Source organism: Corvus moneduloides, chromosome 26 (genome assembly GCF_009650955.1).
Source record: "Corvus moneduloides isolate bCorMon1 chromosome 26, bCorMon1.pri, whole genome shotgun sequence".
Classification (NCBI taxonomy): domain Eukaryota; kingdom Metazoa; phylum Chordata; class Aves; order Passeriformes; family Corvidae; genus Corvus; species Corvus moneduloides.
Window position 1 is genome coordinate 2,004,629 of NC_045501.1, and position 26,839 is coordinate 2,031,467.

The window sequence follows — 26,839 nt, forward strand, 5'->3', positions numbered from 1 at the left end:
CCCCCCATCCCTTCATGGATCCCCCTTCCCTCCAATCCCAGCTCATGGATCCCCCCTTCCCTCCAATCCCAGCTCATGGATCCCCCCATCCCTTCATGGATCCCCCTTCCCTCCAATCCCAGTTCATGGATCCACCCATCCCTTCATGGATCCCGCTTCCCTCCAATCCCAGTTCATGGATACACCCATCCCTTCATGGATCCCGCTTCCCTCCAATCCCAGCTCATGGATCCCCCCTTCCCTCCAATCCCAGCTCATGGATCCCGCTTCCCTCCAATCCCAGCTCATGGATCCCCTCTTCCCTCCGCAGTTTACCAGCAGCAGCAGCCGCCATCCCAATCCTATGGCTACAAGGAGCCAGCGGCTCCGGCCTCCACGCAGCGCAACGCCCCGGCCGGAGGGGGGGTGAGTGCAGCCCCCACCCCTGGGGGGATCCCTCTGTCCTTGGGGAGGGGCTGTGCCCCCTGTGTCCCCTGGGGCTGTGCCGGTGACCCCAGTGACCCCTGCGTCCCTCGGGAGGGGCTGTGCCAGTGACCCCCCTGTCCCTCAGGGTGTGCCAGTGTCCCCTGGGGTTGCTCAGTGACCCCTGTGTCCCCTGGGGTTGTTCAGTGACCCCAGTGTCCCCTGGGGCTGTGCCAGTGACCCCTGTGTCCCCTGGGGCTGTGCCAGTGACCCCAGTGTCCCCTTGGGCTGTGCCGGTGACCCCAGTGTCCCCTGGGGTTGCTCAGTGACCCCAGTGTCCCCTGGGGCTGTGCCAGTGACCCCAGTGTCCCCTGGGGTTGCTCAGTGACCCCTGTGTCCCCTGGGGCTGTGCCAGTGACCCCTGTGTCCCCTGGGGCTGTGCCAGTGACCCCAGTGTCCCCTGGGGCCGTGCCCCGTGTCCCCACAGAAGCGTTTCCGCGCCGTCTACGACTACAACGCGGCGGACGAGGACGAGGTGTCGTTCCAGGACGGGGACACCATCATCAACGTGCAGCAGATCGACGACGGGTGGATGTACGGCACCGTGGAGCGCACGGGGGACACGGGGATGCTCCCGGCCAACTACGTGGAGGCCATCTGAGCCCGGGGACGCGGCCCGGCCCCGCCCGCGCCCGTGTCCCCTCCCCGCGTGTGCGTCTCTTGTCCCCTCCCCGCCCGCTCCGGCCTCGGAGCCATGTCCCGATGTCCCCTCCGTGTCCGGTTTCTCTTGCCAATTCTGCTTCGGGGTGGCCCCGTGGGGCCTGAGGGGCCGCGCAGGGTGGGGATCAAACCCCTGCGGCTTTCCTGCTCCTGGCTGTCCCTCCTCTCCAGCCCTTTCCCGGCCGGGGGGAGCCGCCGGAGCCGCCGGGATCCCAGAGAAGGGAGGGAGAGGCCAAATTAGGACCAAATTCCCGCTGTGGAGGTGAGGGGTGCTCATCCCGAGGGTGCGGGAATGGGCTGGGAGCTCCCCCTGCTCCGCTCCAGCTCCGGCCCCGGCTCATCCCGGGCTGCTCCCGGCTCGGGCTCATCCTGATGCCGCGGCTGCTCCCGGCTCCCCTGCCCAGCCTCCATTCAATCTTTGTTCCCTTCAGACCTCAGAGCAGGAAAGAAATCAGTTCAAGTCTCAAACAAAACCTCTCTCCTCGGGATTCCGAGCTCTGGGCAGCCCTGGGAGCGGCTCTGGCTGCTCCTGCCTCGGGCTCCGGTTGTCCCGATCCCTCCGGAGAAGGAGCAGCCGTGGGGCTTTTCCTGGGAGCTGCTTTTCTGGCTCGAGGGCTGGGGCTGGGATGAGCCCCCCTGGACTGGGATGAGCCCCCCTGGACTGGGATGAGCCCCCCCTGCAGCTCCAGCTCCCTCTGGGCCGGGGTCTGGGGGTTCCCTGGCAAAGCCTTTTCCTCTCACCCAGAATTTTCCTGCTTTTCTCCTGCTGCTGCCGACTGCTGCCACCACTCTGGGGCCATCCTGGGGGCCCTGTTGTCCCCTGGGTGATGTGGCAGCCCGAGCCGCCCTGCACCTCTCATTCCCAGCGCTGGTGGCAGCTTTTGGGACCACTTTGGGATGGTGTCGTGGACCAAAATGTCAAAGCACATCCCTGTCCCCGTCTCCTCGGAGCTCCACAGCTCCCGGAGCGGGTCGGGGTCGGGAAAAACTGGAACTGAGCAGGGAGGGAGGAGCGGGAACCTCTGCGGGGTGACAGGAGCGGGACCTGGGGGCAGCGGGGATGTCCCCGTGCCGGGCTGCACTGTGGAGTGGGATATTCCCAGCGGGAAGTGCCGCCTTTGCTATTCCCACAGGAAAAGCGGGAATACGGGACCAAAGCGGCTGAGTGAGACATTCCTTGGTTCTGTTGGGGACAACTCCCATCCTCAGGGGGCTGATGGGGCTGGGACTGGGGAGAGTGGGATCAGGGGCAGCGGGAAGGGCAGAGACCCGCCGGGAAAAGGGAATTCCGGCTGCAGTGGGACGGGGGGAGAAGGACAGGGATTCAGGGTGACACCGGAGGGTGGCAGGAGCAGCCAGGATGGGCTGTCCGGGATGGGGATCCCGGCTGGTGCTAAAACAGGGAGCACAAGGGCAGGGAGGATCCACCTGTCCCTGCTAAATCCTCTTCTTAATCACGTTCTTGTCCGGGAATGGGGGGGGAGCATCAATGTGAATAAACCCTTTTTTAACGGACCAAATAACACAGGAAATTCCCTTTTGGGATACAGACCTTTTTTTAATCGTTCCCTTGAAACCGTTGTCCCTAAACTGTCCCCTCTCTTGCCCTGCCCCCTTTCTCCCCTGCCATGGGAAACAAACCTCTTTACTGCTTGATTTCTGCCTTTTCTCTCAACTTATGCACTTTTTTGCCTTTTTTTTTTCATCGCTGAAAAGCACCTAAACCTGTATTTAAAATAAATAAATAAATTAAGGGGGGGGGGGGAGGGGGAAGAAAAAAAATGGAAGAAGAACAATTAAAAAGCTGAAGAATTGCTTCTCATCACGTGTAAAATAGACCTCGTCCATCCCAGCTTCCCCGGTTGCATCTCAGTGCTGAGCTTAGAACGTGTTTTCCTCGGGATCCGTCGCTTGATTGGGGTTTTGTCCTTGTGTCCTTCCTGGGTTGAGCACCCACCACTATTAAAAATAATAATAATAATAATAATAATGTTATTTGGCCTTTTTATCCAAAAAAAAATTTTTAAAACCCACGGAATGGAAAAACCCGACCGATTCTCTTCCCGGTTTACTCGGATCGAAAATAAAAGTTTAATTTTTACCTGCTGATTGTGCTGGCTTTGATTGCGGCCGCTTTTCCGGCCGCTTTTCTGCTTCCTCGGGACCAGGGGTGGCTTCCAGAGCTGGGATTTTCATCTCGCCTGAGGCTGGGACACGCTGGCGTCCCTGGGGATCCGCCTGGGATGCAGCTCCTTGGCTCGCCCCCTGCTTTTGGAAAGCCCGGGGATGTGTTTTGGAGCCCGACTGCAGCCAAGGGGTTTCCATGGAGCCCTGGGAATTCAGCAGGTGGGATTTTCAGCAGGGTTTTAAACAACGGGGGAACAAAAATGTGGCGGGTATGGAGAGAAGGATGTTGTTTATCAACAGCGCCGGTAAAAAAAAGCGAGGAAAACAAAGCGGCTCCGTGCGTGACAAAGGGCGGTGCTGGGGCACCCCGGGAGCACCAAGGAAGGTGGTTCAGGGTCCTGGTGTAGCTTGGCCACAGCCAGCGCTCGTTTTCCCTCCTTTCTCCAAAGGATGGGCCCGTTCCCAGCTCCAAAGGGGGGGGGGGGGGGGGGGCCCAACCCCGGGGGCACCCCCTGAAGTGGGGAGCGCTTTGAGAAGGAAGGGGCAGGGGCAGAACAACCCCCCCGCAGGGAGAGCGGCCCGGGCTGAGCCCGGCTGCCCGCCTGTGTTGATCGCTTTATCGCCCTCCTGCCCGCTGCAAAGCGGCTCCATCAGCTCCGGCATCATCTCTGCATCCTGAGCGGAGCGAGCCGCGCTCGGCCGGGGAGGGGAGGACGCAGCGGCGGCTCTGCCCAGCAGCCCTGTCCGGAGCCCTGCCCGGAGCCCTGTCCGGAGCTCGGCAGCCCCTGCCCCGCCGCCGCCTCCTCCCTCCCTCCCTCCCTCCCTCACCATGCTGGACATTTTCATCCTGATGTTTTTCGCCATCATCGGCCTGGTGATCCTGTCCTACATCATCTACATGCTCTAGAGAGCCGCTGCGGAAGATGCGGCTGAGCAGCAGCCTCGCCACCCGAGCGGCGGCCAGGTGAGCTCCTCGTCCCACCAGGTGTGAATTTCTGGGGAGGAATGCGCGGGGAGGGGGGCGGGGGGCAGATTTGGGGTCGGTGCTTCTGGCTTTGGCTGCCTGGGCTGGAAGGGGGGCAGCGGGGGTGATTTTACACCGGGCCACTCAGCCCCGGCCATTGTGCAGCTGCCGGGCTCTGCCGGCCGGATTGATCAGCCCGCTCGGGTGGCTTCTGTTTCCGAGAGAGGGAGAAACGGAACAGCTCCGGGGAGAAACCGGGCGGGATCCCGGCTGCGTCATTCCTAAGGAGCCAAAGGAGGGTCCCGGGATGAGGGGGGGCTGCGGCCGCTGCTTCCGCACGGAGCTGCTCCATCCCCGCTGCTCCGGCACGGAGCTGCTCCATCCCCGCTGCTCCCGCACGGAGCTGCTCCATCCCCGCGGCTCCGGCACGGAGCTGCTCCATCCCCGCTGCTCCCGCACGGAGCTGCTCCATCCCCGCTGCTCCCGCACGGAGCTGCTCCATCCCCGCTGCTCCCGCACGGAGCTGCTCCATCCCCGCTGCTCCGGCACGGAGCTGCTCCATCCCCGCTGCTCCGGCACGGAGCTGCTCCATCCCCGCTGCTCCCGCACGGAGCTGCTCCATCCCCGCGGCTCCGGCAGCTCCGGGCCGGGCTCACACCGGCCTCTCCTTTCCCTTTCTCTGCCACAGCCTCTCCTTTCTCTCCCGCAGCCTCCGCCCGGTGCGTGTCCCTCGGAGCCTTCTGGAACAGCGTTAACCTCTGCGAGCCCAGCGCGGAGCACGGAGCGGCCACGGAGCCGGCGGGGCCGGGGAGGGAATGAGGGGACAGAGGAGGGGACCGCTGTCAGGATCTGGGTTATTCGCGCTGCCAGGACCTGTGTCCTTCCCGCGGTCAGGTCCTGGGATGCTCCCGGTGACGCACGCGGTGTTCCCAGGGGGATGCGAAGGGTCCTGTCCCCCCTTCGTGTCCTGTCCCCCCTTCGTGTCCTGTCCCCTCGGCGCGAGCGCATCCGAAGTCGTTTGGGCTTAATTTTAGGAAATCGCTTCTATTTTTAATGAACAGTGTTCAGGGAGCGGAATAAAGAGGAAGGACATGGCAGAGGGAACATGGCTGCTGGTGTCACTGCGTGGATGGGGATGGGGGACACGCGGCTCCAGGGACAAACTCCGTGAGTGCACAGGGATCCAGGGCATCCCGGGAATGCTGAGAGATTGGGAATCCAGGCTGAGGCACCCCTGTGTCCCCCAACAGTCCCTGGGGAGGGTCCCTGCTCCAGGCAGGGTGGGGTCCCCACCAGCCTCTCCCCTTTGGAGGGTCCCTGAGCATCCCCACTCCTCACTCAGGTCCCTCGGTGGTGTTTGGAGAAGCTCCAGGAGGCCTTGGATGGGAAAAGGAACATTTTTACCATGATGGAAATTTCTGCGGGATGGAAAGAACATTTCAGAGCTTCATTTTCCCTCTGCTTGGAGAGGCCTGGGAAGGTGCTTGGGGCATCAGGAGGATTTTTCTTGTTCTTTTATGAAGCCCTGCATCAATCCCTGACCTCCCACTGCCACTCACGGGCAGCGACTGAAAGTTTCACCCTCCTAGAAGGCAAAATTTTCATATTCCTGGTGTCTCCCAGGGTTTTATAATTTTTTAAGCAACAAACACCTGAAATACCCATAATGGGAAGAACTTTGTGCCCCTTTATCCATGGAACCACCACACAAGAGTGTGAGAGAATGGGATCCAGGGAGAGCAGGAAATGCTGGAATGGGCTGGTGAGACTTTCAGGAGAGGGTGTTCACAGGATAAAAAAAGAGGGATTTCAGAGCCTGGGAATGCTGGATGTGGTCAGTGCTGCCAGTTGAATGCTTGACACTGTGATTTCCTGCCAGTAAAACTCCTGAGAGAAACTCCAAGCTGGGGATTTCATCCCGAGCGTGTTCCTGGAGCCACCCGGAGCGATCCCTCCCACTGAGCCCTGGAGGTGAGGAAACGCTGCTCCCTCGCCCCACCACCAAATATAGCCGGGAATCAGGAGCCTGAAATATTCCGGGAGGAATTTCTGCAGGCATAAGTCATGTTCTCAATAACCTCCCCTGCCGAGGCTGTGAGTGGAGCCGACATCTGCGGGGATGAGGGGAGAGTGAGTAAGGAGGAATGCGTGGAATGGAAACTCCGCTGAGTGTGAAGCCAGGAGCGATCCTTTTCTCTGACTCCCAGGCCCTACAGAGCTGCCAGCTCTGCAGGACAATCCCTTCCTGCACCCCCAAACCGGCCAGCTCCGGGCTGGGAGGCGAGGAGGGGTGGGAAAAGGGATTGGAACCCACAGTTCCAGCAGTTCCAATCTGGCAGCAGAAGGAAAATCACCCTTTTCTCAAGTACCGCCATCCCAGCTGCTCTGGACCTGGACCCTCGTCGGTGTTAAATTGTGAGAGCTGATCCAGGGGGGAACTGGAAAAGGAGGGTGCAGGGCTGGGGTCATTTCCCAGTTCATCCCAAACTGGGCGGGATTGGGCTTCAGGCCTTTGGGAATTTTGATGGAAATGAGGCAAAAACCATCACCAAGCACCTCCCCCCTCCCCGAGCCGCCGGGAGAGCCAGAGCCGGGGCAGTTAATGACAATTAATAAAGCCATCAATAATTGATGAGGAGCCGGCGCTCCGTGCTGACATTCCAGCCCCGCCGGCTGCTCCAGGGAATCAAAGAGCTCCCTTTTCCCGTGTGGCTGCGCTCCCATAAAAGCCCCCCTTGTGCCCGGCTGGAATTTATGGCCGCTGCGGCCCCGGGGCCGGGAATGTCCCGGGACACGGCGGGACAGGGACACACAAAGCGCCGGGCTCTGCTCCCTTCTCCTGCTCCCATCTGCCGGGATTATTTATCTGGAGCGATTCCTGAGGATAAAAGGGAGAGACGAGGAGCTGGGCTGGAGATTCTGCCTCGGCGGCTTCCTGGCGGCGTTTTCCCGTTGCTGTTCTCACTCCGAGTGTGTTTTCTTCTCGTATTTTGGGTTCTTTGGGGATCAGTCCGGCCACGTTCGGTTCCCGGAGTAGAAAGTAGAGCCTGGAATTTCTCTCCCTTCAGAAATCACGCGCAGCACAACCGCGGCGTTGCAGCGCCCTTAAACATCACCTTCAGCCAGCCAAGGGAAAAAAGGGATGGTCCCAGCATTTTCCAGCAGCTGCCGCGCTCAGGGAAGGTTTCACCTCCGCCATCTACCGGCACCTGCAAAGACCGATGGATGTCCCGGAGTAAAATCCTGCCTGGAATCGTGTATTCCACAAAGGTGGCGAGGATTTTTAGCGCACAAACTTCAGAGCAATTCCCGAGCTGCTCCCAGGCTGTTGCCGATGGGAGCAGGTGGGGGCAGCTGAGATAAATCGGTCCCACTTCAGCTGTTCCCACACTTCCCGAGGTAAATGTGGGAAAAGCTGGTGCTGAAGGAAGCCTGAGAGGTTTGGAAAGGGAACACTGAGGTGGGGAAAGCGGCTCTTCAGTAACCTGGAGGCTGCAAACAGCACACGGAGCGTGAGTGCCTTTTATTGCTGTCACATGGGTTTGTCTGGAAGGCAACAGAGCAGAAAATCAAACCCTTCTCTAAGCAGCAAACACTTATCCATTTAATGAAGCAGAGTTCTAATTTAATGTGGTTAATGGGGATCTTCAACTTGGCTAAATCCTAAAATGCTTCCACAGTTGGTACTTGGGGCAGGGGGAGAGATTGGAAGTTTCTTCTGCTCTATAAAAACCTGGAGATTGAGAGGAAAAAAATGCCTTGGTAGATCAAAGCATTGGGATTGCGTTCAGAAATCACGTTTTGCTGAAGCTGAATGTACAAACTGCACTTCTGTCACAGAGCCTGAGTTAGAGACCCTGGCAAGCTGGAAAAATGCAGCTCCTCAAATCCCGCCCCTGCCTTTCTCTTCCGACTCCCAAGAGAAAACAAATTCAAGAGAGCAGAATGTTTTGGGTTCTGGGCTAAGATAACACAAGCTTCACTCGGTGTCTGCACATCAAATATGGAAACCACGTCGTTTTTATTGTGTGTGCAAACACGCACAGTGGGAAAAGAATGCAGTTGGTGTTCCCAACGGAGAGGCCCCAGCCCTCTTCCCTGGAGGAGCAGAGCATACGGAATGGAATTGCACTCCCCAAGCCCTCCATGAGCTCACGCAGCTGGACTGACACGGGTGGTCCCAACTTGTGCCACTCCAGCTCTTACTGGGACGGGAATTCAAGGAATAATCAGACACTTCTTTGCGAACGTTCAAAGGAAAAGGAAGAGAAATCCAGCAGGAGTGGAGGGAGGGTCCATGGAACTCAGGTGGTGCTGCTGTTGTTGCTCATGGCCAGGTAGAGGATTTCCTTGTGGAAGCTGGCCTGGGCATTCACCAGATGGAACAGGTTCAGGAAGCTGCTGTCCTCCTCGTCCCGCTCCCCTGCCAGGGCACAGAAACCACGGAAAAGGAGGAGTGAAACTGAACTCTGTACCCAGTTCATCTCTGGAGGTGAATCTTCCCCGGGCAGAGCTCTCAGCAGAGGGAAGCAGCAGCCTGTGCAGTGTGCTGGGATTTAGCAGCAGCCTCTGCCCCTGATGGCAGCACAGCTGGGAGGGAACACAGGAGGATCTCCCGGGTTCCTCCACCAGCCTGGCCACAGACAGACAGCAACAGCTCTGTGTGAGGACAAGGATGAGCTGAGCAGGGTGTTCCTCGCTCCAGCTCAGCTCCACCATCGGCCCTGAGGCTCCAGCAGGGCAGCAGCTGCAGCTGGTACAGGTTTAGGCTCAGCCCAAAGGGACTTTGGGCTCAGCTTTCTGGTGGGATGGGTTTTAAAATACTCTTGGTTTCACCATCCACGGCACCAGGAATCTCTTAGCAAGAGAAGTAAGTTAAAATAAATATTTCTTCCCAATTATGACACTTGGTTGGTTATTTTTGCTGCCCAGAGAAGCTGTGGCTGCTCCTGGATCCCTGGAAGTGTCCAAGGCCAGGCTGGATGGGGCTTGGAGTAACCTGGGATAGTGGGAGGTGTCCCTGCCCATGGGACTGGATGGGATTTAAGGTCCCTTCCAACCCAAACCATTCCATGATTCTGCTCCAAACCCATCTGCTCCTTGTATTTACTTGGATTTGGATTTGCTTTATGAGGCAGTGAAAGACCTGCCCAGGGATCAGGATCAGGGATGGCAGGAGTGGAATGGGATGAGCTTTGAGGTCCCTTCCAACCTAAATCCTTCTGGGATTCCAGAACTTTACAGATCCAGGTATCGCTGCTGCTCTTTTACAGATGGAGAAATGGACTCTGGAGGGGATTTTGGGAAGGAATCCTTCCCTGTGAGGGTGGGCAGGCCCTGGCACAGGATGCCCAGAGCAGCTGTGGCTGCCCCTGGATCCCTGGCAGTGCCCAAGGCCTGGCTGGATGGGACCTGGAGCAGCCTGGGGGAGTGGGAGGTGTCCCTGCCCATGGCAGGGGTGGGATGGGATGAGCTTTAAGGTCCCTTCCAACCCAAACCAGTCTGGAATTCTGTGGTTTTATGTTATCAAACCCCTCAGGCTCCCTGCCTGGGGAGGGAGGGAAGGCCAGGCTGTTCCTGGGTGCTGTGGGCAGCTCCAGAACCTGATGCAGGAGCTGGTCCAGGCCCACGGGCCGAGCCTTACCGGCCAGCACTGCCTGCAGCATGTCCATGAGCATGTGAGCAAAGGTGTTCTCCAGGCACTGCAGGAAGTTGTTTCTCTCCCAGGGGGTGCTGAAAACCCTGCAGACCTTCTGCATCATTTTCACTGCCCAGTCCATGCAGTACAGGTCCTTCTCACACACCTGGAGGGCAAAGGAAGGATTAAAACCACACCTTTTATGATGCAAGATCAAATCTTAGCATTCACTATTGGCTCTGGATCAGTTGTGCCACAGCCTGGAAAATCAGGGGTTGTGACAAGGACACAGAGGTGGGATAGATTTTAAAACACTCCTGGTTTCACCATCCATAGCACCAGGAATCTCTTAGCAAGAGAAGCAATTTAAAATAAGTATTTCTTCCCAATTATGACACTTGATTGGTTATTTTTGTTGCCCAGAGCAGCTGTGGATCCCTGGCAGTGTCCAAGGCCAGCTGAATTCTGGGAATTCTGAACCTTTTGCTGGTGGTGCTTCTCCCTCAAGGCTTGCTGCACAGGGAGCAGAGAGGGTGGAAGAGCACCCAGCTTCTGGCTGGATTTATTCCTGGTCTGTGGGAGAGGGTGGGGAAGATTTTCCAGCCTGAGACAGCAAATTTGGGGGTAAAGAGGCTGTGCTGAGTTGTACTCACCAGGGCCATGAAGACCATGAGCCTGGCCAGCTCCGCAGCTCTGCCATTCACAGCTTTGCTGGCCAGGAAGGTGAAGCAGATGCTGTTCCCACTCAGGAGGAGGAGCCGAGCGTTGTTCTCCATCAGCCACTCCTGGGGAATCACTTTGTAATGATGGGGAGAGAGAGGATTTCAGTCACTTGTGAGCAAAAAGAGGAGCAGTGAAACGGCACAAATAATCCCTGCCAGCAACAATCAGAGCTCTCCACACCAACTCTGTGACACAACCTCAGCCAAAACTCTCAGTGTAGCTGTTAAAACTGCTCCGGAGAATTTGGCCTGAGCAAACTCCACGTTTGGACAATGTTTCCTCAATAATTCAAGGCAAGATTTGAGTTTTAAAGGTCTCCATGGATTCTTAAAAGATTTCTCCATGGGGAAAGACAGCCTGGATGTGTAAGGGACTTTCTCTCATCACCAGTGTGGTGACTTTTCCAACCAAGGCACAGCTACTGCGAGGAATTTTGCGGCACAGAGCTGGATTTGGAGGACGTGAGGATCTGTAATCCCGTGGATTAATGATAAAGGCAAAACCACACCTGACAGCTCATCCACAAGACTGATAACATCATCTGCTGTCCATTCTCTAGCTTCTGTGCCATACAGCAGCTTAATTGCATCAGCTAAACCCTTCAGACTGGTCTCATCTGTCGGTCCTTCTATCATTTTCTGCCAGACCACGTGTCCTGAGCGATATATCAATCACAACTGCTAGTAAGTGACATTTATTAAACAAGAAAGTTGCTAAACTGAGCCTCACAGCAGGGGCAGAGGAGGGGAATTCAGGTGACACCACCGAGGCTTTGTGATTCTTTCCCATCTGTCATTTTAGTGGGAGTTGCAGCGTGAGCCAAACTTAAAGAAACCCAGGTTTAATAATTAAGTGAGGAAACGTGTTTTCCGTCAGGGAAATGGGCGCTTCTTGGAGATGGATTTAAGTCTACTCCAAGCAGGAGAGAATAGAGGAACAGAGGTGCCATTTAATCTCTTCACTTGAATTGTAACTTATAACTCTGTGTGTGTGTATTTGATGTATTTTATGTGTGTTAGTGATGTCTGCTTGAGCAGAACAATTTTTTCCTAGGCAATTCAATGGCTTCACACTGACAGAGGGCAGGTTTAGATTGGGTTTTAGCAAGGAATTCCTTCCCTTTCTTCCTTTCCAGAGGGCGGGGAGGGGCTGGAATGGAATTCCCAGAGCAGCTGTGGCTGCCCCTGGATCCCTGGAAGTGTCCCAGGACAAGCTGGACAGGGCTGGGAGCACCCTGGGCTAGTGGAACATGTCCCTGCCCATGGCAGGGGTGGCACTGGACGGGCTTTAAACTCCCTTCCAACCCAACCCATTCCATGACTCCATTATTCCAATACAACCACATTTTTGGGGGTTTTCCTGCAAGAAAATCTCCTCCCCGGGGCCCACCCTTTGCGCTCACCATCGAGGGACGACACGGGCCCGAAGATGATGTAGAGCAGGCGGGCCTGGTTGACCATGGGCCAGGGCTTGAGGATGCGCGTGAGCCAGAAGGCGGAGTCGCTGCGGTGGCTCCCGGGCGACAGCAGCACCCCCCGGCAGTAGAGGCGGATCCGCAGCTCCAGCCTGCGGGCACTGCCTGGGAAACGGGCTGGGCTCAGCAATTCCTGAGCCTCCCTCCGTTCAAAGCATCGCTTCTTCATAGCAAGGGAAAGGGGGGCGGGTTCTTAACGTGTTTAATTCGGTTTTCATCTCTTACTGCCTGAATTTGGCTGGTTTTGGTGCTTTGCCCCAATTCAGGTGGTGGCATCTGTGGATGCACCCTCTGGGATCCTCCACAAGCTGTGGGGTTTGGTTTCTGGGTTTTGGCGATATTGGAAGGGTGAGATGGCTGTGGGTGAAGTGTTCCACAGAAATTCCCTGTTCTGTGTTGGGAAATGGGAGAATTTCTTGGGAGGCGTTTGTGCCGTCAGTGTTGGGGTTCAGAAATGTTAAACCTCGCTTTTTGCTGCATCATTTTCTTTCTGAGTGGGCTCCCTTCCCATTGATTTCACTGTTGTAGGGTAGGAAAGATTCAAATCCATGATGTAGAGACACAACTGATGACTTGGATTGATAATGCAATGATTTAAAAAACCCCTAAAGGCCTCTCAAGACAAATCTCTTCACTGCAGAGACAAAGGCTCTTGGTGAAGGGAAAACAGCTGTGTCCATCGAGATGAAGGCCAAGAACTCGCTGTAGGATGCCCACAGAACACACAGCAGAGTCAGGAACCCCCTCAGTCCCACCCACATTCTGTTTGCAGCAATCAGGAGCCATTTCCTGCCCTCTCCGTGCTGGCACATTTTGGGTTTTTGGGACTGCTGGCTGCTCTGAGTTACCTGGTTTGCTGCTGACGACTGTCTGCACTTTCCTGGCTAAGTTGCTCAGCTCCCAGAGGAAGTTAAACACCCGGTGGCACTCGAGCTCATCCCAGCCTGCTGTCAGGATCTGGAGGGGAGGGAAAATGGGGTGAAAACGAGGAGATTGAGCAGAAATTCGGTTCACAGTGCCAGTGCTCACAGCAGATAAACACAATTGGTCCTGCAGGTTCTCAGGAGAGGGAGGGAAGGGTTGTACCTGAGTGAGGTGCCTGAGGAGGGCAGGGAAGGCATTGCCTGCCTCAGGCGGTGCTTAGGGCCTTGATACTGAAATTGGCCAGAAAAGAAATTTTCTAACAAAATTTGAAGCATTGGAAAGCAGGGATTCGTCAGCCTGATGCCTCCCAGAACTAAAAGCTGCTGAGGGTGTTCCAAAATCTGATTTGTGAATCTTAAGTGGAAGGTATTTGCTACAAAATGTCCCTGCACCAATAATCACCTGCTCTGCTAAGAGACGATTTTAATTTTAAAGTTTTTTTACATTAATTTTAAGCTACCACGAACAGAAGCTGTTCTGACCTCTGATGTGTGGAGCCATTTCCCTTGAAACGAAAGCATCTCTGCTCTTGGCCTGTGAATTTGGAGCTGTGTGATAAAACACTCCCCTTCTCCCCTCCTTAAGTAATAAATTGCTAATCAAAACCCAGACTGGTTGGGAAAGAAATCCAGGCCAAGGAATCCTCAAGAGTCAAATCAGCAACTTGCAGCACCAGAAAGAAAACTCAGGAACTGTGTGAATAACCACCACCCCCCTCCCCTACACCCCAAACCAGCTCATACTTCTAAAAACCTTGCAAGACACAGATGAATTTAGAAAACTGCCTTAATTTTCTGTCCATGGGGATACTGTACCTGTAGGAACACCCCATAGCACTGTAACCCCAGGCAGTGCAGGGGACTGGCACAACCATTCAGCTTGAAACAGGAAACCTGCAAGTGCAAACAGCAGTGGTTTGTCCTCGTGGACCACGAGTTCATTGCTATGATTGAAAATTCTCTGTGCTCCTTGTGTCCCTCAAAGCAGAGAGGTTCGGAAGGATTCCCTCCCCTCCTTGTGTGAGTTTTGGCAATGTTATGGAAATGAGTTGTTGGAATGAGTTGTGGTAGCTGCTTTAGGGTTTAGCATTGAGTCAAAACTGTGGGTGTATAAAAGGGTTTGGAGAAGAAAAATCTGATTTTTTCCAATCTGGGGAGGAAAAACCTTATTTTCAGGGAGGGAAATTTCCATGAAGGGCTGTGCAGAGCTTTAGTAGCCCATGAGATGATGAGGAGCTGAGAACCACCAGCCTGGGAAGGTGAGGTCTCAGTGGAACAGCCTCCAACGTGCTGGAGTTTGGTACTGATATTATGAAGAGACTGATTCCAAATTAATAAATTGATTATTCAGTGGTGATAAACTCCAGCAAAGATTCACAGAATCACAGAATTAACGAGGCTGGAAAAGAACTTTGAGGACATAAAGTCCAACCTATGACCTAACCCCACCTCATCAACTAAACCATGGCACCGAGTGCCACACGCAGCCTTTTGTTAAACACCTCCAGGGAAAGCGCCCACCTCCCTGGGCAGCCCATCCCAGTGCCCAATCACTCTTTCTATGAAGAATTTTTTCCTCATGTCCAGCCTAAACCTCCCCTGGCACAGCTTAAGGCCATGTGCTCTTGTCCTGGTGTCACTGGGGACCATCCCAGAGGAAATGACCTTGTGGAAATAGAGTTGTAAGCACAAAGGACAGTGAGGAATGCTGCTGGAAGGAAGGTGGACTTACACCTGAGAGTATTTTGTGCACATCCCCTCGAGTACTTACCCCTGAGAGCACCTTGTGCACGTACTTGAGCCTGTCCCTGGTGGGCAACAGCAGGGTGCACCTCTTGAGCAGCAGCCCTGGGGCAGAGGGGTCAAACACACACAGCTCTGGGGATGCTCAGACACCGCTGGAGCATCCTCAGGAAATAAATACAGCCTGAAAATGCAGGCACAGAGAAAAAGCTGCTACTCCAAGGTGAAAGGAGCAGTGGTTTGTGTTTGGAGTAGGGGCAGCAAGGCCATCTTTCCCCAGAGGAATGTTTTCAGGGAGTTTCCAGCTTCCTGCACCCACTGTAACTTGTTTATGGTGTTGTTTAAAGCCCCCGTTACTCACAGTTGGAGCTGGATTGAAATGACTGCATTGGTTTGGGAATTACAGCTGTTCAAAATACTGCACAGAAATGTGAACTTGTTGCACCTCTTCTAAAAGCACCCTGGGGGAAAGCTGGTTTTCCCCTTACATCATCCCCAAGTTTTTTTCAGGATAGCCACATGTTCTAAAAAGCAAATATTCTGGATTTTCCTAATGTAAAACGTAGCAGAGAGGGAAATTTCTTTTCCTATACAGGCATGGTTGGGATGTCAGAGTCTGGAGCTCGTTATCCCAGGGAACAGCTGGTTGTTGAGCAGAATTCCTTCCACACTCCTGATAAAAACTGGGTAACAGCTTGCACTCAAAGCCTTTCACCAGAATAAAATATATATATACATATATATATATGCTGCTTGTTAATTAATCAAGGAATCCACTGAAAAGCTTGGAGCTTCCCAGGGAGAAAGAGAAAAAAAAAAAAAAAAAAAAGGAGATTTTTCTCCAGAAAAAAATCCCACCCTAAAAATACATCCTTTTTTTTTTTCCCAAGGTCAGAAAGTACTTTGTGGATTTACTGTGATTCTGAAGTGACTCTTCCCTCCCTCAGAGCGTGTCAGCATTCCTGCACGACAGCCATAATTTATTCATCAGCCTCGGATGTGCTCCAGAGCTCAGCCAAGTCCATTTTTTATTGACTAGATCAGACTTTGGAGAGCACTCCCCGAGGAGCAGCTGTTAGGACAGCTTAGCTGCACTCCAGGATGGAGCCACCCGTGAGGGGAAAACCCCGTGGAGTGAGAAAAGGCTCGAGCAAAAGGTGCTTTTTGACTCCAGCTTTTTCCTGCTGCAATGTAAATATTGATTTTGCAGCCAGCCCTACCAGAGACGCTCCCCTGAGCCTCCCACCGTGACACAACCGCAGCCAATGGTTTTGTGTTTTGAAAAGGTTGTGTTTGACTCCTCCAGCTCCTGCAGGGGTGGGTTCACACCTACATTTGAATAACAAGGTGCCATTTTGGGTGAGATTATTACAAAGCCCAAACTGATTCTGATTTTTATTTTTTTTTAAGGATTTCTAGGTTTCAGGCTTCATTTTAAAAAGGAAAGACTAAGATTAATTTTAAAAGGTATTTTAAGATAGCTCAAAACATCCATGGTTTGCTTACTGCAGGTTTTCGTTCTGAATTATTTTAACAGCTCTCCTTTACCTTGTGTGAGCTGATGTTTTAATGCCTTTATTTAATGCCTTTAAGGCCTTCATTTATTGTCTTTAATGCCTTTACTTAATGTCTTTAAGGTCTCTATTTAATATCTTTAATGCCTTTACTTAATGTCTGCAGTTCAACCCATATTTACAATTCTCCCTCTAACCCTGGCATTTATTTCTCTGTCAAACACACATTTTTTTATCAGACAGGGAACAGTAAATATGGACCCACTGACAGAAGGATGTAGAGCGAATCAGAACCAACGTGCTTTAAAAACGAGCAAGGCAGCCGGTGTTGGTCACTCCGGAGTTAGGCTGGGCTTAAGGGCTGCATTTCCCAGCCTGAGGAATGTGAGCTGCTCCAAAGGGAGACCCCGCGGGCTGAGCAGCCGCATTCCTTTGGCTGCCCGGGGCCTGGGAGCCTCGGTTCCCTCTGCGCTTCTCAGCGCCGGGTTCCAAACAGAGGGAATTTGGAAACACCTCCTCCTGCAAGCTGATCCTCTGCCTGTTCTCTGGAAAAAGGACACCCAGAGGAGGCAGGACACGCAGGGTTTTTTCCATAACTCAGAGGTTTTGGAAGGATTTCAGGCAATTCCTCGGTGTGGGAAGGGATTGTTTGGCTCCTCGTTCTGCACGGAGGATTTGGGCCACATCCTCAGCGTTTCTCTGTTAACGCACACACCAGGAGAAAGCTTTTGAGTGAGTTTTGCTCTCACCTAGAGATTTGTAGTGCTCCAGAATGGAGGCTCCTTCTTTCCTGCCAGGGAGTTCGAGGTTGTGGAAGTCCTGCAGCAGGAGCCGGCGGGTCCCTGACGAGGTGGAGATGTAATTAATCAGGCGGCTGCTGATGGTTTTGGACACCATGCTCAGCATGCTGATGTCCTTCACTGGAAAAGCAAAGCCCAGGACACTCTTAAATCCCTACTGCAAGGGAAAATGCTGATCACGAGTCAATAACTTCTTCTGACTTCAAAAACAGGCCAAGAAATGAGATTTATAAATAAAACAAAAATTAATTACTGTTGATCTCCTTTGCCAGCAAACTGGAGTAATTAGGAACTGACAGATCTAAGGAATAATTTTCACATTTGATAAGCTAAACCCAACTTCAAATAGATTGTAACCATCATTGAAATTTTGGTCAGTTGTTTTCCCATGCTTAAAAGCTGAAAATTCAGCATTAAAGCCACATAAAATGACTTTAACTGCTTAAAAGCGACAGCATTTTGAATGCTAAAGCTTTGTAGATGAAAAAAAAAATCTATGGTAATTTTCAGATGTTGAGGTTTCTGATCAACTCCTCACCTGAGAGATAATTCAACATCATTTGGAAGATCTCTAAGGGAAGGGTTTGGAAATCCCCCAGTGCTGACAGAGCCTGGCAGTCCCTGCCCGGGGTGTGGCAGGAGCGGCGGCTGCTCCGCCTCTGTTTCTGCCCGAGGGTCGAGGTGCAGCTGCTCCCTGCGCTCGAGGTCATTGTTCCGGTGTTCCCATCAATTTAACCTGGAGGAAAAAAAAAACCCAAAAAATATTAAAGTCTGATTTTCTGAGGAGGAAAAGGCTCCCAGGATGAGGCTGAGAGGAAATGACTCCCTTGGAGACACAGAGAGTGTGAAAATCTCGTCTGTGCGTAGGATAAGCTGCTTGGATTCAGGGCAGTGAAAGCGATTTGCTCAATAACTTTTAGTACATAAGGAATGAAATGTGTTCTAGCTAATAATTTATGTGTTGAAAAGTATAAATAATGTCTGGGGGAATGCAGGATTCAGCTGATTTTGGAGGAGGAAAAGACAAAAGCACTGGGGGCACATCTGAGGGGGCAGACACAGCAAGGGAGGAAAACAGCTCTGAAAGGGAATTCTTGGGGAATTACATGTGAGGGTACAAGCTACAGTAATTAACAACATCGTTTTAATTTGTCACACTAATTATTCAACAGAACACCGAAGTTACAGGGCTGTTATTGAAAGGATCATCACCGCTCCTTTAGGGTGATAATTACTGATACGTGTGCTTGTGTGGGACCAAATCAAAGATTAAAAGCACCAAAGTGATGCTTCAAACCCTTCTTTTCCTGCAGCACTGAGCTGGTGCAAGGCTTAATTTAATATAATGTCTCTATGTGTGATATAAAAAGAAATGGTACAGTATTGCCCCGTGAAAATGTCCGTGCCTCAGGCTTTTCCAAAATCACAGGGGGCTGAAAACGAGCTTTGAAAGAATCAATAAATCGGATTATTTCGTTTACCTTCTGGGTTTTGAGTCCCTAGAACAGCCACACTTCACAATGTCAGGCAACACTGGGAGCCGGGGACTCACTGTGTCTTAAATTTATGTTCTAACTGAGATTTTTCACACTGCTCCTTGATTCCAGCAGCTGAGGCTCCGGGGGGATTGCCAAGGAGGAGAACGAGCGCCGCAGGATAATTCCAGGAGCTGGCAGCGCTGGCTGGAACATCCCTGGAGCCGGTCCAAGCTGCAGTGCAACATCCCAGCCACCAGCAGTGGGAAATTCTCCCGGAGAATAGACCCCATTGTTCCCGGGATTACAAATTTACAAAATTACAGACAACAAGCTCCAAACATCCTCCCTGTTTATTACAAAATCACTCCAGCCAGACTCTCTGATATTCCACGGAGGAGAAATGGCCTCGTCCACAATGGGGGCTCTGTTTGTGCTGAGGAATCGGGGCATTTTGGGAAAAGTGCTACACGCGGGGCTGGCCGGCTCTGGGGAGGCTTGGAATTGTACATTTAAGGAGTTTTTTACTTCGCTGGGAGCATTTTTAATTTAGCTATAGGATATTTCTGGCTTGCTAAAGCAGCTGAAAACTTTCACAGGGCTTGTGAGCAAATGTAAGTGCTGCTAAAATTAGTGGGTTTAGGATTTGAGGAGGAAAAATTGACATAACACCTTTAAGAAAAAGTCACCTATAGATAAAATTCTATTGAAAATGCTTATCTTCTAAAAGCAAGGAATTTTACACAGAGAATTGTGCATTCCCTATAAATTCCTTGTGGACCACATAAAAATCAGCCCATTCCCTGTTTATAACCACCACCACCAAACTTGGCTGAATCTGGTGCAGATTTCTGATCCAGGCTTTAGAAATAAAGTTGCAATCCTATGACACTTTCTTCTCTTCCCACTCTCTCCTTTCTGTCTGGAGCTGTGGGGATTTGTGGGATCTTTCAGTGGTTTTTTAAAAAATCTTACCTTGGGTCTCCAGTTGTGGAAGGAAAAATACTTGGCCACCAGCGAGGATTTGGGAAGTATTTGTCTAATATTTGTCTCTTTCTGTCCAACCTGGTTGAAGTTAAATGGATTGTCGCTGTTCTAATGCAGAGCAGAGCTAGATGAAATTAATGTAAATAAAAATGAGTGCAAACAGCCAGTTTTAAAGCCTTTCCTGAAAGCTCCCGTTTGCTTCCTCTTTGACTTAACGTGGTTTTTTTATTTCTTAGGGAGTTGAGCCAGAGCGGGGCAATGGGCTGTGCATCTCCATCTGCTGCTGGGACACCAGTGTTTGGAGAACTGCTTAATCCACACTGGAAATTGAAAGGTAAATGTTAAATATTTAACAAGCTAAACTCAAAACCTTAGCTAAGAAGGGTCATCTTATTTGTTGCTATAAACTAATTTGTTTACAAGGCCAAAAGCATCAACTTCCACCCATGTTGCCCTTAAGCAGTCGCTAAACTCCTGCTAATGGATGCACTTTAGTCCTGATATTTCTCGGAGCCCTGTGTTAGCATTTGGCAAACATTTATTGCAAAAAGGGTGTTTACTTTGGAGATTGGTTTGGGATGTTTCCCTTTCCCTTCCTCATCACCACGAGCATAAACCCAGTGGCTTTGAATATTAACTCCATGGGGGTTTTCATTTGTTTTTCCCCGATTTGCTCTTGTCCTTTGTCATATAAAAATAAAATAAAATGGAGTGGAAGAAAATAGGATAACATAAAATAATAATTTTCAAGTACAAGCCTAAGTGGGGGATGACAAACCTTAGAGCACTGAGTGCACCCATGGAGTTACCTTAATACTTGTTACCCCTAACCTACACTGAAATCTTTTGTTTAAAAAAAGTGTTTTTATTTATTATAAAGGCTCTGTGTAAGATTGATGGTGCAAATCGGTCCCAAAACCACCTAAATTGGAGAATAATGTGAGTACAGAGCAGAGCTGAGGGTTCCTGGCCTTGTTGCTGGTGGTGGCTGGGTTGTGGTGTGAGGGGGCTGGCTCCCAACAGAGAGGAGAAACACTAAAAAGAGCTTCTTTTCCCCTCATTCCAGCCTGGATTTGCTCCTCAGGCTTCAATATTTGATGAAATGGGTTATTTTTGGCCTTTTACCTGTGTTTTCGGGTCAGATTCAGACGAGGTATGACCTTTAGGCCAAAGGATGGGCCAGGCTGTGGCTTCCGCCATGGCTCCTCTCCCTCCAACCTATCAAAATTCGTGGCTAAAGGGCTGAAATGGGGGCCCTGCACCCCAAAACCTACATAAAATTAATAGAGGGTGTCTCACAGTTGATGGTACTCACATAAAACAGTGTATCAGCTGCTTTTTCCCTCAGGGAAACCCCATCTCCACAAACACCCCCGGCCGGACGCCCTCAGGGAGCTCTGAGGGAGCAGCAGGGGATGGGGGAGTGGGGTCACCAAACCTCGTGTCCCTGAGGGGGAAAGAAACCCCAAACCCCCATTTTTAAATGATTATTATTTAAATTCAACTCTTTAAAGCCTTATTTCAGTCAAATGTTGTTACCTATTGGGGTCAAAAGGGGTTCTGGTTGTAGAAGCAGAGGCGGGTGCGTACAGGCAGCACAGCTGTGTTTGGGAGCCTCAGCCGGGAGCACGAATGTTGGCAAATACTAAAAACCAACCCAGTAAGTTTCGATTTGGTAGTCGTCAATGTGGCCACAGACGCGCTGGAGGGGGGAAATGATTACAGACAACAACAGCGCGTTCCCCCAGCGGTGTTTCCTTAGTGCTATTGGCAACTCGGCCCTTTTTTAGGTGAATTTATGCGAATTTTGGGCAATAACGACTTTTCCCGCCTTTTCGCCCGCGGCCCCTTTCGGCGCGCGGGGCGGGCGGGGGGGGCGGGGGGGGGGGGTGGGGCGCGAGCGGCGCGCGCGGCTTTTCCCGCCCGCGCTGTCCCCGCCCATCTCATGAATATTTAAATTAGGCTCACGCCTCCCTCCATAATGGCAAGCCCGTCCCGCGCCCCGTGGCGTCACGCCTCCCTCATGAATAATCAATGAGCGAGCTGATCTTTCATGGCGGGAGGGTCCGGCTGGGCGAGGGGACATCGAGGGTCCCAGGGACGATGTGGTGTCCTCAGGCCAGGGCTGGCCAGGCCCCGCGGGTGGGTGGGTGCGAGGGGTGTGGTGTGGTGGGGTAGGGCAGGTGTGAGCCCGTCCTGGGCTGGGGAGGCTCAGGTGTGTGGGATGGCACAGGTGTGGGGTACCATGGGTGTGGGGTAGGGCAGGGATGGGGTGCCACAGGTGTGGGGTACCAGTGGGTTTTGGGGTATCACAGGTGTGGGGTACCAGTGGGTTTTGGGGTATCACAGGTGTGGGATACCAGTGGGTTTTGGGGTATCACAGGTGTGGGGTACCGGTGGGTTTTGGGGTATCACAGGTGTGGGGTACCGGTGGGTTTTGGGATATTACAGGTGTGGGATACCAGTGGGTTTTGGGGTATCACAGGTGTGGGGTACCAGTGGGTTTTGGGGTATCACAGGTGTGGGATGCCAGTGGGTTTTGGGATATTACAGGTGTGGGATGCCAGTGGGTTTTGGGGTATCACAGGTGTGGGGTACCGGTGGGTTTTGGGATATTACAGGTGTGGGATGCCAGTGGGTTTTGGGGTATCACAGGTGTGGGGTACCGGTGGGTTTTGGGGTATCACAGGTGTGGGATACCAGTGAGTTTTGGGATATCACAGGTGTGGGATACCGGTGGGTTTTGGGATATCACAGGTGTGGGATACCAGTGGGTTTTGGGGTATCACAGGTGTGGGGTACCGGTGGGTTTTGGGGTATCACAGGTGTGGGATACCGGTGGGTTTTGGGATATCACAGATGTGGGATACCGGTGGGTTCTGGGGTATCACAGGTGTGGGATACCAGTGGGTTTTGGGGTATCACAGGTGTGGGATACCGGTGGGTTCTGGGGTATCACAGGTGTGGGATACCGGTGGGTTTTGGGGTATCACAGGTGTGGGGTACCAGTGGGTTCTGGGGTGTCACAGGTGTGGGATACCAGTGAGTTTTGGGATATCACAGATGTGGGATACCGGTGGGTTCTGGGGTATCACAGGTGTGGGATACCGGTGGGTTTTGGGGTATCACAGGTATGGGATACCGGTGGGTTTTGGGATATCACAGGTGTGGGGTACCAGTGGGTTCTGGGGTGTCACAGGTGTGGGGTACCGGTGGGTTTTGGGATATCACAGGTGTGGGGTACCGGTGGGTTTTGGGATATTACAGGTGTGGGGTACCAGTGGGTTTTGGGATATCACAGGTGTGACCCCACAGGAGCATCGCTCTGAGATGGGTGCACAGGGCACCTGCAGAGCTCTCTGTAGCTGCCTGCCCTGGACCCCTGGCCTGTGCTGGACCTAAAACCCCACACCCTGCACAGTGGTTCTGCCTGAGGCCAGAGCCACCAAACCCATTTACAACCCTCGTCTCCAACTCTCATCTCCAACCCTCATCCTTCCCGGAGAAGCTGTGGCTGCCCCATCTCTGGAAGTGTCCAAAACCAGGTTGGACAGGGCTTGGAGCAACCTGGGACAGTGGGAGGTATCCATGCCCATGGCAGGGGGTTGGAACAAGATGAGCTTTAAGGCCCCTTCCAACCCAAACCATTCCAGGATTCCGGAATTCTCCCCGCTGAGCTGTTTCAGGGAGCAGTCCCTGATCTCTGCACGGCCTCACGGCTGCGTTATCCCGTGGAATGGTGACGTTCCATGGGCTGCGGCCTCAGGGAAACGGCGCCGAGCTGCCTCTGCCAGAGCAGCACGTTCCTGTTCGCCGCCAGCCCAGCTTTAAAATAACTTTTAATATTTCTTTTTATAAATTCAGCTTCGGAAGTGGCGGACTCAGAATAACTGCAGAGTTCTCCTGGGACAGCGGCTGAACCTCCCGGGAGAGGTTTCCTTGCTGCTCCAAAGGCAGCTCCCATACGATGGCAGCAGAGGCCTGCAGCTGCTTCGGAGGAATTTTTTGCCCAGTATTTTAATTTTTTTCCCCAAAGACGGTTGTTTGTTTTGGTTTCGTTCTTGGGTTGATTTCTTTTTTCCTTCGCCTTTTTTTTCCCCCCTTTTAACTTTAGCAAAAGCACTCTCCTCAGAGAAACTGAAATAGAAACAAAGCGAAAATCACCCTCAAATGGGAGGAAATGGCATCGTCTGAGACCAGTTCCTTAAATTAACAATAACATGATGACGTCACCGTGACTGCAATATTTTTGCTGAAAAGTTAAATTAGGTAAATGTACAAAAATAATGAGCCTTGGAGCTGAGCAGCGCAGGGCAGAGCCTGAAGTGATGCTGTTCTTGTTTCCTTCTCCTCCTGCGATCCAGGACTGGACTGAACCTCTCCTTGGAATCGCATTCCACCTCCACAAATCCTGCTGGATGCACTGCACCTCCGTGTTCCACCCCAAAAACAAACCAGGGAATTCCAAAGTGCTCATTTACCCCAATGTTTCTAGAAACCACCAGATTCCATTGTGGGGGAAAAAATTAAAATAAACAGGGGCCTCCTGGAGTATCCTGGGAGAGCTCCTTGGAGCCTGAGGGGATTTGAAGGATTTCCTGAGGCTTCAGCCCGTGTTTAACACACAGAGCTGGACCTACATAAACGCTGCAGTGATTGGGATAATTAATGGTAACGGGTTCGGGGTGACACCATCACCTGGTGCTGGGTTGAGTGAGTCACTGCTGGCCTTTGGTTTTGTTCTGGTTGTAATCCAGTCAGGGCTTGTGAGCCGGGCTGAGGTGAGGGGGTGCAGAGCAGCGAGGGGAAAGGCACGAGATTGAGTTGGAAAAGGCACAAGATTGAGTTGGGAAAGGTACAAAATTGAGTTGGAAAAGGCACGAGATCGAGTTGGAAAAGGCACAAAATTGAGTTGGAAAAGGCACGAGATTGAGTTGGAAAAGGCACAAAATTGAGTTGTCCCAAACTCCTGAGGGTTGGGCTGAGGCCTCGTTCATCTCATCCGGCTTTGCCAGCACCAACCCTGGGAGCAGCCCGGGATTCTGCTGAATATTCCCGTTGTGGTGCAGCTGCCACTGCCAGGAGGGGTGAGAGAGGTTAAATCATCAAATCATGGAATGGTTTGGGCTGGAAGAGACCTCAAAGCTCATCCATGGGCAGGGACACCTTCCACCAGCCCGGGGTGCTCCAAGCCCTGTCCAACCCAGCCTTGGACACTGCCAGGGATCCAGGGGCAGCCACAGCTGCTCTGGGCAGGAACAGGAGATGGCATCATGGAAGGCTTTGGGTTGGAAAGGACCTTAAAGATCACCCCATTCCCAAATATTCCGGGTTTAGACTGCAAAGCGAGTTTTCCAAAGAGCCCAAACACTAAAACCCACATGGAGCAAGGATGGGCTGAGCTGTGTTTATCCACAGCATTCCTCCCTGTGAGGGTGGAGGAGCCCTGGGATGGAATTCCCCAGAGAAGCTGTGGCTGCCCCTGGACTCCTGGAAGTGTCCCAGGACAGGCTGGACGGGGTTTGGAGCACCCTGGGACAGTGGGAGTTGTCCCTGCCCATGGCAGGGGTGACGCTGGATGGGATTTGAGGTCCCTTCCCACCCAAACCATTCTAGAATTCCATGAAAAGCGAGGAACCTTCAGTGCTGCAGGATGAGGAAGGGACAAAACCCCTGGAAGCCTTTTCAGGATGATCCCTGGATTGGGAAGGGGCTCTGTTTTGGGGGACAGGAGGTTTTGGGTTCACCCTCCCAAATTTTCCCTTGTTTATGACTTCTTTAAAGTGCCTTTTTCACCTTTATTTTAGGATATTCATTTTCCACATCCTCAGACATTCCCCAGGAGTGGATTGGAATGGAAAACTGTTGAGCACCAAGCAGAAAAATGATGGGGTCTTGTGGTTTTTTGGGGGCATTCAAAGAAAACACCGAAGGTGGTGGGGGCCAGAAGAAAAGGAAGGAAAAAATGGAAAAAATTGCACCACTGGGCCTAAAAAGCAGCATCTCCTGTGCTATAGGCAAAGGGGAATGGGAATGGGAATGGGAATGGAAGTGGAAAAGAAATTGAAATAATAATAGTAATAATGATAATATAATAATAAAAAATAATACTAAACGAATACTAAAATAATAACAGTAATAACAATAATGATAATGATAATTATAATGATGATAATAATAAATCAGCAGAAGAAAGGCTCCAAGTTCCGTGCCCCTTCATCTGCCACCTTAGGCACTACATCTTTTTCTCCTTAATCTCTCTAAATCAAATTTTTCCTCGTTGGCCAAATATTTCTTCCCTCCGAAGTGTTCTTAAGGAGCTGCAGCCTTTCATTTAGCCTTAAAAAAAAAAAAGCACAAAATGAGGGAAGGAAATGATCAGCGGGAATTGTTGACTCATCCAGCACAGGCCTGTGTGGGGATACAGCAGGAATTTCGTTCCCATCCTCCTGTTTAAGGAATTCTCTGGATAAAATCCCCTCAGCTGGCATTTTTAGGGCTGGATGCAGAGGATTAGGAAGGGGCAGGGATTTGTATTCCCAACATCCTGGCCTGGAGTGAGTGGAGCCGGTGGGAAGCTGAGCAGGATTTGCCCCCAAGTCCCATTTTATCGTTGTTTTCCTGTGGGGCCTGTGCGGTGACAGAGGTGAGGACCAGCAGGAGGAATGAAAAGAAAAGGGGGGAAAAAGGAAAATTTCACAGAAAATAAGAAAACACTGGGGAAAAAAAAAAAAAAAAAGAGGAGGAATTGAGGAATTGAATCCTTGGAGGCACTGAGGGATTGAGGCCTGGCTGATCCCATCCTCACCGCAGCTCCAAACCTGCCGGCATCCTGCTGGGCTGCAGGAAACCACGGCAGGATCTTCCCTAATAATCAGAATTTCCAGCTGCCCCCATTCCCCATTCCCCATTCCCTGCCCCCAATCCCATTCCCCATTCCCCATTCCCCATTCCCCATTCCCCATTCCCATTCCCCATTCCCCATTCCCCATTCCCTGCCCCCAATCCCCATTCCCCATTCCCCATTCCCTGCCCCCAATCCCATTCCCGTTCCCCATTCCCCAATCCCCATTCCCCTTTCCCCTTTTCCCATTCCCCTTTCCCCATTCCCCATTCCCCATTCCCTGCCCCCAATCCCATTCCCATTCCCCATTCCCCAATCCCCATTCCCCATTCCCCTTTCCCCTTTTCTCATTCCCCATTCCCCATTCCCTGCCCCCATTCCCCATTCCCCAATCCCCAATCCCCATTCCCCATTCCCCATTCCCCTTTCCCCATTCCCCAATCTCCATTCCCCAATCCCTGCCCCCAATCCCCATTCCCCATTCCCCAATCCCTGCCCCCAATCC

General features: G+C 52.2%; 2 protein-coding genes and 3 long non-coding RNA genes across 6 annotated transcripts in view; 3 read left to right on the top strand and 2 right to left on the bottom strand.

Annotated features, from left to right (window-relative positions):
• LASP1 (LIM and SH3 protein 1) overlaps positions 1–3,228 on the top strand; it is a 31,935-nt gene extending 28,707 nt beyond the window's left edge. The window contains exons 6-7 of the mRNA XM_032134270.1: positions 311–405; positions 890–3,228. Coding sequence (XP_031990161.1) covers positions 311–405; positions 890–1,063 — 269 coding nt within the window. The 3' untranslated portion in view covers positions 1,064–3,228. The remainder of the gene's footprint in view (positions 1–310; positions 406–889) is intronic.
• Positions 2,660–4,161, bottom strand: LOC116455912. 2 transcript variants are annotated; one of them, XR_004244489.1, is made up of 3 exons: positions 4,078–4,161; positions 3,225–3,453; positions 2,660–3,081 (listed from the first exon to the last, which is right to left on the bottom strand). It is a non-coding gene; the product is annotated as an uncharacterized LOC116455912 (long non-coding RNA). The 2 variants fall into 2 exon arrangements; XR_004244488.1 differs by lacking the exon at positions 4,078–4,161 and having other exon boundaries at positions 3,225–3,731.
• Positions 3,776–5,321, top strand: LOC116455908. The gene is made up of 2 exons (XR_004244483.1): positions 3,776–4,213; positions 4,923–5,321. It is a non-coding gene; the product is annotated as an uncharacterized LOC116455908 (long non-coding RNA).
• Positions 5,322–7,721: 2,400 nt separating this feature from the next.
• FBXO47 (F-box protein 47) lies at positions 7,722–17,821 on the bottom strand. Its single transcript, XM_032134245.1, has 10 exons — positions 17,567–17,821; positions 16,978–17,148; positions 14,743–14,819; positions 13,788–13,865; positions 12,897–13,005; positions 11,977–12,153; positions 11,083–11,229; positions 10,505–10,647; positions 9,858–10,017; positions 7,722–8,636 (listed from the first exon to the last, which is right to left on the bottom strand). The coding sequence occupies exons 1-10, from the start codon at positions 17,736–17,738 to the stop codon at positions 8,518–8,520; spliced, it is 1,353 nt and encodes a 450-aa protein (XP_031990136.1). The 5' UTR covers positions 17,739–17,821; the 3' UTR covers positions 7,722–8,517.
• Positions 17,822–18,687: 866 nt separating this feature from the next.
• LOC116455917 lies at positions 18,688–24,977 on the top strand. Its single transcript, XR_004244496.1, has 3 exons — positions 18,688–19,117; positions 19,727–19,824; positions 23,355–24,977. It is a non-coding gene; the product is annotated as an uncharacterized LOC116455917 (long non-coding RNA).
• The last annotated feature ends 1,862 nt before the right edge of the window (positions 24,978–26,839 follow it).